We start from the raw sequence: 12,115 nt of genomic DNA, 5'->3' as shown, positions 1-12,115 counted from the left end.
GCTGTTTGGCTGCTAAGAAAGGCTTTCTGTGAAGTGTCCATTTGGCTGGGCCGGGGGTGAAATTCCAATTCCAACTTCGTGTGAAAGATCCAATCACACGGGGCACTCTCAGCTCTTGATGGAAGTACATTCTTCCGTGAGCCAGTTTTCTGGGAAAGCCTCTCCAGAGGTAGTTTCCCCTCCACTTGAGAGTGCCTGGGAGACCAGTAGCTGGGGAAGTTGTGTCTGTGAGCAGTTTTCACTCAGGGCTTGCAGTTATGTAATACAAATAGATGTCATCGTGTTTTTTACAGCTTTTGATGCTTGAAAAAGAGAAGCTGCTTTTTTTGAGGGGAAACTGCTGTCAATTGTGTTACAGTGCTAAAAAACAAGGAGCTGGACACAAGTGAAGAAAAAAATACTTGAGGATCTCAGAGCTCTCCCAGAGCTATTTGGGATTTTGTGACATGAAGGAAGCAGGTTAGATTTCAGGAACAGTGGGAGGAGCAGATAGGAAAGACTTTGTGGGATCCAGACCTTGGTAGGGAAGAATTGAGCCCTTTTTTGTTGGGATGAATGAACTGTGCCTCCTGCTCGATGGGCTGCCTGCAATTCCTGATTTTCAGGATCTTCCTTGCCTTTGAGGTTCTGTTGTGGGAATTGGACAGAGGCCCTTGTAGCCAGAGTGTTCACTGGGCAGGAGTTGCTTGCAGCATTAATGAATTAATAAATGCAGAGCCTTGATGAAGCACAGCTTGCAGCTGCTAAAAGGTAATAAAGAGGGGAGTTTGCTTGAGTTTAATGGTTTTCCCTCAAAGAAAGGCAAGAATACAGGGACAATCAGTGGCACAGCCCTAGCAGTATTTGTGGGAGGATGTGAGACCACCATTTGAAGCTCTGAGATTTATGTGCTTTCCAAAGGGGATAGGCAGGGGAACATACTGGTGTGTGAAATGTCACCTTCTAATGCTTGAGAGAGAGGGGACCCAGGGACACAAGGTGGTGGGAAAAGGGGGTTTTGAAGACAAGATACAGGAAAGGAGAGTAGGGTCTCACTAAAGGGAAATGTGTAGGATTTGCCAAATAAAATGTGACTATAAGGAAGCTATTTAACATTGTAGATTAGGAGTGTGACCCAGGTGGAAACGTGACCACAGAGGCAAAGAAGAGGGAAGGTTGAATTAGGTTTGAGGATGTTTGCTACACTGGAGGACAAGGAGCAAAGGTTGGTGGTAGAGAAAGGTGAAAAAATGAGGCTCCACTCAGAAAAAAAATGGAAGAATCAAGAAGACAAAGAGGTTGTTATGCTGGTTCTGTTTGTTACCTTGATAGGTAAGGGATTGGGGAATTGGGAAACAATGCCAAAAATAAGAAAGGGGGGAAAACGTGGAGTTTGCACTGATAATTGAGACATGTGACTCTTGTCCCCCTGGCAAGGAAATTCAGGAAGCTGTCACCAGCTGCGTTCACAGAAGTGGACTAGAGACTGAGTGACAGCAAATTTGGTGTGGATGTGCAGCAGAAAGGTCACCTGTGGGAATAAATCCAGATTGCTCCCCTGAGACATCCAGCTCCTTGTGGAACAGATGAGGATAAATCATAAAGCTGAGGAACAATACTGAAGAGAAGGAAGATGATTAGCTCATTCCCTGGGGAGTTTTCTGACTTCTTAAAATAGTGCAGAGGAATGAAAAAGTGTGGTGAGCAACAGCCTTCTCTGTCATTAGTGGTCTGAGTGCTGGTGTTGGAAAATGGAGAAAAAATGTGGTTCAGGCGAGGTCAGACCTGAGGAAATGAAACAACAAGTGATTTCCTTATCATATTAATACAAAGATATCAGGGAAATATGTGAGGTGTATGTGTAGAGTGGAGGTGGCTGATACCAGGAATAATGTAAAGAATGCTCCAAGTCTAAATTAGTGTTCTGCCTTTTAGGAAGGAGAGGAACACGGTGCAGAGTCAGCATGGCTAATTGGGATTCATGCATAATAACTGAATTAAGTTTGTGGGAGGTAGAATTTTGCCTGAAAAAGTGATGGCTACACAACAAGAAGAGAAAAAGAAGCCAGGTAGCTTTGTACCTACACCTCATTCCTAAATTTATTCAGCGCTTTCAAGCTCTCTCTTGCTTTTCCAGACTTTATGAATGGACCTGATCCTAAAAGCTTACTTTTGTCATGCCTTATTTAAATACAGAGTAACTTGACTTGCAATTATAGGCCTGAATGGAGAACTGTTAGTTAAACTCAAAAAAAAAAATCGAATAAAATTAGTTAATGGAGACCTATAAGAGATTTTTATTTGGTATGTCAAATGAAAAATCGTTTGCTGATGTGAAAATAACACATCTTTCAAGAACTGTAAAGGTGCTAAAAGTGAGAGACTCAGAAAAGAGTTGTTAGCATGGGGAAGGTGACTGATGGAGTTTGTCAATGATCAGTCTGGGATTAAAAATGTTTTATTCCTTACAATAATGCTGGAAAAAGGGAGTGGTGTGCTAATGAAGTGACCTGGTGACTGAAAAGCTGCAAGGCCCTGTCAATACAGAGAACAAATCTGCTGTAAAAAAGAGTTGGCTCAGCCTCATGATGAGGGCAATAAAAAAGAATTTATTTTCACTACAGAAACTGCAAGGTCTTGTAAACAGAGGCTGCTCACTACTGTACTGGGGGGTTCATCAGCTGTAAATGGCAGGATGAGGAGCTGAAGAGCAGCAGAGCACACAGTGACTCTGAGCCAGCATTCAAAAATACCCTTGGATCTGCTCTTGGGGTGTATCAGCATAAATAGTTTTAGGAGGTGAAGAAATGTTAATGGATCGTGCAAGGCACTGATGTGTCCTTAGAGAAACACCATGTCAGGCTGAGTTCACTCATTAAAGCCAGGAGAAGTGTAGGAAAAGCACAGACCAGGGGAAGGAGAAATCTGTTTTGTCAAAGAGGAATTCTAAAAGAACAAAAGGTTTTTATATTTTCTAGCCTTAAAAAAAGCAAATTTTGAGGCGGGACATAACTATTTTCTAAAAAATGGGATGGTAGTGGTTGTAAATAAACAGGAAACACAGGGAAAAGTTGTTTAATTTAAAGATGGGTGTTAGTACAGAGTGAAAGTGCATCAGTGGACAGCCTGTTGAGTCAATAAAGCTCATCAAAGCATGACCAGATTTCAGGTTCCTGAGCTACCACTGAGAAAATATGGAAAGCTGAGAAAGCAGCTAAGAAGTGTGGATTTCTGTGCAAGAGAGTAACTGGGATGGCTGGGTTTTACCTGCCAGATGCAGAGAACACCATCTTCCCTTCTCCCTCCCCACAATTCTGCTTCATCCCAGTGTGGGATATGGCTGCAGTCCACACCAGGGCTGATGTAAACATGGAATATTGTGAGATCTGTGGGTTTAACTGCCCCTTGGTTCCATTAGACTGCCCCTATAGGATCAAGGAGAGGTTCTTCAAGTCCTCTATCCTGTGTTTGATAGGGGAAAGATGGGAAACTCTCTAAGAAGTGCAGCAAAGAATCCTTCTGCTGGAATATTCTCCGTGTTTCCAGCAGTAATTCCAGGACTTTCCAAGTTGGCAGTTGTGTCCAGGTCACTGAGTTCATTAGGCCTTGATGAAACCTGTCCTCCATGAATTTTTCTAAGCCCTTTAGTCCTTTTGGCCTCCACAGCCTCCTGTGGCAATGAGCTCCCTGCTGCATTAATGTGTTTTGTGAAAGAGTTTTTCCCTTTTTTTGCCTTGAATTGCCCAGTAAGTCTAAGGATTGCTGTGGAATTCATGTTATGAAAAGCAGTGAGGAAATGTTCCTTAATCATCTCTTTACCATTGGAACATCTCTTGCAGTCCATCAGTTGTGTCCTGCTGTAGTGAAACAATCCTGGTCTCTGTAGCCTCTTCCCACAGGAAAGCTGCTCCATTTCTCAGCTATGGTTTCCTCTCACCATCAGAAATCCCTCTGATCCTGCAATATCTAAATGCTCAAATTCTGTTGAGCTAAAATTTGTATCCAATTAACTAAATGTAATCGAGTCTTCATGCATTGCTTTTAATTGGGTTTGTCCAATCAAAGAGTCTTTTTCGAAGGTTTTTTTTTTTTTATTTCTATATCAATCTTATTTCTCACTTCTCAGCTTTTAATCTAAAAAAAAATCCCAAATAGACTCTGTCTATCTGCAGTACCAGAATATTTGTGATTTATCCCTCTGGCCCTTGGTATTTAGCAGGTCAATGGCCATGGCAGGCTCCTCTGACTGTGTGTTCATCAGATGGAGATAAGGAATTTTCCTGTAGTTTCCTCCTCTGCTCTGCAGATTACCTGAGCAAGGTCACTTAATTTGCCTTCAGGATGTACCAGTTTCTCTCCATGTACACAAATTTAAAGAATTCCAGAGTGATTGCCTGTTCATGTGTCCATCTTTAGATGTAAAAATTAGTGATATGAATCCTGCCCTGGAGTGATTGATCATCTTTCCAATCCTGTTTTTTCCCTTTCCTTTAGCGAATCAGAGCATTTCAGAAATTAATTCTTTTTATTTTAGGGGAATAAAGTATGCTGATTAAAAGTCTGCAAAGGTGTGGAAGCAGAAGTGTGATTCTACTACAAAATGTAGCTGTAACAAATAAATTGTCAGATTTTGTCTGAATTTCAGCAGGCTACTCTCGTTACATTCAGAGCATCCAGCTGTTTGCAGAAGGGTCAGTGTGGTGAGGGAGATACAGGTTCAGTATCTTTGCTTGATTTGTTGCACTCAGTAAGACATTGCACTCAGTAAGAAAGGTTATTTCTTCAAAAAAAATAAAATAGTGGGTTGAATATGCCAATAGATGAATCATTTTTCCCATCAGATCTATCCCTGTGAAATATAAATTCTTCCTATAGTACGTCAGCACCCTGGGGCAGCAGAGCTGATGAATTAACTGCCATGAGCACCTCAGTACATTTTAAGAACTCTGTGAAATTAGCAGATATGTGGCAAAAGTGATAAATAAAGAATGAAGCCACTTCCTTGCTTTCACTGGTCTGAATCCCAAACTTTTTTTTTTGGAGAGGCTCTTCCCTTCTTCTTTGAACATTCATTTGAAACCTTTGCCATGAGCCAGTATTAAAAAAAAAAAAAAGAAATATTCTGGAACATTTAGACAATAAGGCAGTCACCCATGCTGACATTTTCCACATCCCCATTGTAATTATTTGAAATCCTTGTGCTTGAAGATGAGTTTTTTCTCCCTCCCAGCCCCAAATCTATTTTGGGAGTAGACTTGTAATTGTGTGTTTGTTAATGTGACTGTCTGTTGCCATGAACAAAGTGAGGTCACCAATTTTCTGAGGCAGCTTTGCCTCAGAGTTAAGGACTGTAAACCAGCCAGCACTTACTCAAATGCACTATTTTTTCTTTTATATTATTTGATTTTGTTCTGTTATCAAGGCAAACGGTACCTATGGCATGAACTAACTCACATTGTGATAGTCTGGGATTATTCCTGCTAGTACAGTTTGTGTGGGACTTTTGTATTCAGTATTTAATTATTCTCCATTTAAGACTTGTCGAGAATTTTCCTGGAAATAAACTGAGAATAAATGTATGTGAAGCATTTTAAAAATGTCTTATTTATTGAACTCAGTTTTTGCCAAGGAAAAGTTCATCTGATTGCAGATTATGCTATATTGGAGATTGCAGTGTTCAAAATACTTCTATTTTGGGCTTGTATTTATGCATTTCTAAAAATTTAAAGAGTCTGTATGGATCACTGAAGTTTATTTCATCAATGCACCATCAGTGCTAAGGTTTATAATGATTTTACAGTTTCTTCTGTCTAATGGTGGTTTTGTCCATCTGTCTTCAACCCATAGATTATTTTTTCTTTTTTTTTGTTATATCCCAGAGCAGATTGATTTCTAGGCAGATTTCTAACAACTGGAAGTCAGCAAATTGTGTCAGTATGGCTGTGACAATTCAAAGCAGTCAAAGGCTTGGCTCAGAACATCTGTCCACATTCAGTACTTAACATCCTTTATAAACACATTTTTTATAACTTGAAACAAAGAGTTACAAATAGGCTGAAGACAAACACAGATTCACCAACAGGAGCATGGAGAGAAAATGAATTTATAATATATAAAGATATTTTTTGGAAGGACTTTCAGGCATCCCTGCCCTAAACCCAGCAGCATTAAAAAGCCTGAAAATGTAGGTATAATTCATACCAGCTGTATTTTGGTGATTTCTGTCACGAGGACATTTCTCCAGTTGCTATATATGAATTCTTTTCTCTGAAGCCACTTTACACATCTTTTGGTTTCACCACATAATGATGTTCATTTTGTGTGCTAATAATGCAAGAAAAAAATGTTCACTTGCATGAGGAATGAAAGGACAGTTAAATCCCAGGATAAAGGCCCACAATCACCCTTCTTTGGGGGAAAAAAAGGCTTTAATAGAAATATTTTTTAAAAGAACAGCAGAAAGTGAATAAAGCACAAGGAGCTGAGTTTTGCCATGTAAGTTCTATGAGCATATTAAAACATTCCCATTTTGCAAATATATTAGAATCCAAACTCTCTCTTCCCTGGTTTCATACAGGCATCAACCACATCACACACATTACAACTAAAACCAAAAATCAAGCTGAGAGATTTTACAAGAGATCTGAAATTTAGCAAAGTCTTCTTGTCAACTTTTTGATTCGTATCAGCACAGGGAATGATTTCTGCTGAAAAATGTGCATGAAGCATATGCTTGATTTAAAATCCTTATTCAGGAGATTTAAAAAATCAATATCTTGCTTTCTGCCTGAATAATTTTTCTCAAACAGACTTTATAATATTACCAGGAAAGGCAAACCCCCCTGTTCTGCTCTAGCAGCCAACATGCTCCTACCCCACTCTCCAGCTGGGATAATGAACTGGAAAATAGTGATAATACAACACAAGAAAGGAATATTTACCATTAACACTGTTGCTTTTTAGTGTCTGTGTACTGATCTGTGATTCTGTTAAAACTCCACATGGAGCGTTGGGCTGTAAATTAAAAAGAAGGGATTCATGGAATCAGGCCTTAAATCGTTGTCTGATGATCACTGGGGTACTTAAAAGACTCCTGGCTTAAAATGAGTGGCTTTTTTGCTGTTCTAAAGTGATTTAAAAATTATAAATGGAAAATTCCATGCTGGGGGCAGTCATATTAGTGATAATGATTTATTGATTATGCCTGCGTTGACATCTGATAGCCAGGACAGCAGAACAAACAAACACTTCGGATTTGCTTGTCACCAATAAATGTCTCCACACCCCAGCAGAAAACCAACCACAGAATTCTCAACTTATCACCACCTGGTATTTTTACAATGCATGAAGTGCACTTGCACCTAAACCACAACAAACACCTGCAGAGAAGCTGGGGAGTGTCGCGACGGAGGGAAAGCCCAGACGCTCAATATGAGTGGATCAGCAGGATTCCTTTTATTAATCATACTAAAGTTTCTTATATACTATCAATAATAGGCTTATAAATATTCGTAAAGGCGCATTCTAAGTGGTTCACGTAGTTTTAGCTGACTTCTTAACCCCTCCTAGCTCCTCTTCTGTGGTCAGCAATTCTCTTTCTTCTTTGTCTTTTCTAACCCACAGTATTTTATTGTTTTACTGCCAAAAACTCAACCTTGCAAACTCTGCAATAAAACACTTAGCTTAGCAATAAGAACTCAATGGAAGCCCTGTTGTTGAGCAGGAGAACGTGTAGCTTTTTGCAACTTCATTTGTTACACAAGATGCATGCCATCAAAGCTGCAGAGGTTTGATGTGCCCTTTCTCACATAGCCAATCTTCCACAATATTCCCTTTTCCACAATCTTCCTCAATATTTCCCCCGATAGGGGAGCCTTGGGCAGGCAGGAATAAGAGCCCCAGACGTGTTCAGCAGAGGTGTCAATGCCGTGGCCATGCTCCTGATGCCGTTTCCTCGGCAGCAGGGCTGATTGCAAAGGCAGATGTTGTCCTCCTCCTGGAGGAGCTGAGATCCACCTCCAGCCTCCCATATTGTTTGTGCCTCCAGATGGAATGGGAGCTTCCTGCCATTGTGTGGGCCGTACGTCCCCTCGTCCCCGACTGACGCAGGTTGGACGCTCTGCCCGCGGCGCTGGCGAGATGAAACCGTTGCTAAAAATGAAAAATGGCCAAAATCCAAAGATTTTTATCATCCCATCCATGCCTTGCAGTGGTGCACGAGAGAGTTTTCCATGTCACGGGCACACTTTCCCCGGCCTTTCCTTTGATTTCACACCGGCAAGGGACGTCAGTGGCGCTTTGTTATGTCTGACACTGACTTGTAAATTGCCTTTAAAATAAGAGTTTTAAAAAGGGGACAAATATGTTTTTGCAAAAGGGATAATGCATTTTTCAAAGTGGGAAATGTGATTCCACGACTATGACTTTTTCTGAATTATTTTAAATACTTTTAGGTCTGTAAACCTCGAAATTACATGTTACATTCTGATTTTGGCATTTAAAGAAATCCTGAGAAAATAATTATCTAAAGTTTGGGAATTGTGATTCCATGACTATGACTTTATTTGAATGATTTTAATTTATCTTTAGCACTGTCAACCTTGAAATTATATGTTAAATTCTGATTTTGGCATTCAGTGAAATCCTATGGGAAAATAATTATCTAAAGTTTGGGGTGAAGACAGGAAACATCCTGGCTTTTTACTTAATAAATAAATTTTTAATGGAGCATGTGTAGCAATGTCAAGGGGAAATTCCCAGCTGGCTTTACCCTCACCACATCAATTCAACTCCTGCTGTGTCACAAACAAAATACCATCTTTTTAAAATAAAAGTAATTGTGCCAATTGTCAAGAAATGTGGATATTTGTATGGATAGATTTCCCAAGTCAAATAAGAAGCCTGGATGTGTGTAAAATAACTAAGTTTTAGCTGATGGTCATTCAGGCATTCTCTCTACCTCAGCAGCAATACCAAAATAAGGATGGAGTCACAACAATTGAGATCAGCATATTTTATGCTGAAGGAAAAGAGCTTCTTTAATTAATCTGTGAATTTTATTGCCATAACTCTCCCAGAATATAGTACATTGCTTTTCCTCAAAGCTAGATTAAACATTTATTGATGGACAAAGTAGTGTTTGCAATTCCATTATACCTGCAGGATAAAAAACAACCTCAGTTACAACCTTTATGGTTTAGGCCATCAACCAATCCCTAATTCAATAATTCCACGAGTTAGGAGAGAGTGAACTTAGTTTGGGGAGACATTGCTCCATAATTACGGGTACTGCAGTTTCAGACTTTTCTCTTTGGTGTCACAACATATCACTGGGGGTCACACAGCACCACTATAAATGTGGACACCTGGAGGGCTTTTTTCTTTTCTTTTCTTTTCTTTTCTTTTCTTTTCTTTTCTTTTCTTTTCTTTTCTTTTCTTTTCTTTTCTTTTCTTTTCTTTTCTTTTCTTTTCTTTTCTTTTCTTTTCTTTTCTTTTCTTTTCTTTTCTTTTCTTTTCTTTTCTTTTCTTTTCTTTTTTCTTTTCTTTTCTTTTCTTTTCTTTTCTTTTCTTCTCTTCTCTTCTCTTCTCTTCTCTTCTCTTCTCTTCTCTTCTCTTCTCTTCTCTTCTCTTCTCTTCTCTTCTCTTCTCTCTTTTCTCTTTTCTTTTCTTTTCTTTTCTTTTCTTTTCTTTTCTTTTCTTTTCTTTTCTTTTCTTTTCTTTTCTTTTCTTTTCTTTTCTTTTCTTTTCTTTTCTTTTCTTTTCTTTTCTTTTCTTTTCTTTTCTTTTCTTTTCTTTTCTTTTCTTTTTTCTTTTCTTTTTTCTTTTCTTTTCTTTCTCTTCTCTTCTCTTCTCTTCTCTTCTCTTCTCTTCTCTTCTCTTCTCTTCTCTTCTCTTCTCTTCTCTTCTCTTCTCTTCTCTTCTCTTCTCTTCTCTTCTCTTCTCTTCTCTTCTCTTCTCTTCTCTTCTCTTCTCTTCTCTTCTCTTCTCTTCTCTTCTCTTCTCTTCTCTTCTCTTCTCTTCTCTTCTCTTCTCTTCTCTTCTCTTCTCTTCTCTTCTCTTCTCTTCTCTTCTCTTCTCTTCTCTTCTCTTCTCTTCTCTTCTCTTCTCTTCTTCTTCTTTTCGTGGACAATGTGGTGTGTAGATGGTATGGATATATTACAAGGAATAGCAAATGGGAAATCTTATCTGAGTACTGGAATATGTGGCCATGGTACATTTTGGAGTCTGTCTCTTTAGAGATATTCAGAAACCATTCAGATGTGGACCTGGGAACTGGCTGCAGGTACCAGAGGTGGGGTGGACAAAGGCACCTCCAGAGGTCCCTTCCAACCTCAACCATTCTGTGATTCTGTCACCTAAATGGTGCAGTAATTCTAACTTCTAAAATTCTACCTAGTGATGACAGTGACTTCTTTCCTCCTCTACAGCTGTTTCATTCAAGCCTAGCTCTACCAAACTTCTGCTTCCCACAGGTTTAGCTGATATATTAATGTTTTTTTGCCATGTAAAAAATCACCTTGAAAGGACTCAGAAAACACAGAGCTGTATTTATGGTTGGGAAACAGTGTGGTTTTGTTTTTCTGTAAGATTTAGAGACGTTGTGCCTCACGAAAAGAAGCAATTGCATTTAAATTTAATTGTATTTAAATATAATTGTATTTTCCTCTTCAGGGTGCGCAATGACTTCGATGTGCTCACAAACCGCCTGATTGGCAGCCATGGCTACTGCACTCAGGTGAGTCAGAGGTACAGTTTTGGGCTGTCCTGTGCCCCTTCTGTGAACTGAAGTCTGGGATGAGATGGCATTTCTTGTTTTTAAGTCCCAGAGTCAAGGAATCACAGAACGGTTTAAGTTGGAAGGGACCTTAAAGTTCATCTTGTTCCAAACCTTCCCCTAGTTCAGGTTGCTCCAAGCCCTATCCAGCCTCTTCTTGAACACCTCCAGGGATGGGGAGTCCACATCCTCTCAGGGCAACCTGTGCCAGGGCCTCACCATCCTCACAGTAAAGAATTTCTTCCTAATATCCCATCTAAACCTACACTCCTTCAGCTGAAGGCCATTTCCCCTTGTCCTGTCACTCCATGCCCTTGTGAAAAGTCCCTCTCCAGCTCTTTTGGAGCCCCTTTAGGTATGGGAAGGCTGCTATAAAATCTCCACCAATTTCTTTTTGTGTTTTCCCGTATCCCCATAGCGTCAAGCTCCTTCATCCTTTATTCTTTTTCCTCATGTTTTGGCACATTGTTGTCTTTGCTTTCAGAGGTTCTGCTTTGCAGGCTGGTTTTCTGGCCTGCACGTTCCTCTACCTGTGTGTCCATGCCCTTGATGCCTTTTCCTGGTCTTAAAATCAGGAGTCACACACGGTTAGAAGGGGAAAAGGGATTTTACCTTGGGATTTATTTAAGGATCCTTAGGTGCACACGTCCAGGTCATGTGCATCGAGATGTACCCCATCGAGTTTATCTCTGTCTTCGTCTTCTGTCTCCACCTCTCTGACCCCTTCCCCAACATTGGGTATATCATTATAGGTTTTTCTAATTAGCAGATCTATCAAAGATTCCCCAATGAGAGGCTCAAGTGAGCCCCCCTCCCCAAGGAACCTTCCCCTGGATGGTTCTATCTCAGTTTACAGAATGTGTTCTGGAGAGGACCTTGGGCTCTGGGGCACACTGATCCCTACCTACAAAGCTTCTAAAATGTTTTGTCTCTTAGCTTAACAAACAAGTCCAAGAATGTCAGCAAAAAGCACTAGGAATACAGAAGTTGTAAAAAGGTATAACAGGGGTATAAAGGAAAGGGCAAAAATCTTCATGGCATCACCCTCACACTCCTCTGATCTGCCTCTTTTGGACTCCTTGGCTGATTTGAGTGCTGAGATATCGCTGTGTTCCCTCCCTGCCCTTTCAGAAAGGTGCCTGAGGTTCCATGCCTGACACTACAGCTCCTCAGTGATTCCATGATTCTATCTATTGCCCTTCTGGCTGCCAAAGACAAAGCTTCATGTTCTTCTCTTTTGGAACTTTGTACTGTGACCACACAATGGATCCTCAGGAAGGTGCTGGAACACCCCTGGTGGATTAGAAATACTAAAAACATCTGTAAGAACCTATAAACTCTGGGGAATCCTTCAGGAGAAAC

General features: G+C 40.1%; 1 protein-coding gene across 3 annotated transcripts in view; it reads left to right on the top strand.

Moving 5' to 3' along the window:
• The window catches only part of MINDY4 (MINDY lysine 48 deubiquitinase 4), a 67,009-nt gene that overhangs the window by 34,197 nt on the left and 20,697 nt on the right, over positions 1–12,115 (top strand). For all 3 annotated transcript variants that reach the window (XM_069006298.1, XM_069006299.1, XM_069006297.1), the window contains one exon: positions 10,651–10,714. In XM_069006298.1, coding sequence (XP_068862399.1) covers positions 10,651–10,714 — 64 coding nt within the window. The remainder of the gene's footprint in view (positions 1–10,650; positions 10,715–12,115) is intronic.

Source organism: Aphelocoma coerulescens, chromosome 2 (assembly GCF_041296385.1).
Source record: "Aphelocoma coerulescens isolate FSJ_1873_10779 chromosome 2, UR_Acoe_1.0, whole genome shotgun sequence".
Lineage (NCBI taxonomy): Eukaryota > Metazoa > Chordata > Aves > Passeriformes > Corvidae > Aphelocoma > Aphelocoma coerulescens.
Note: the sequence above shows the minus strand (reverse complement) of the source record. Positions and strands in the feature narration are given on the sequence as shown.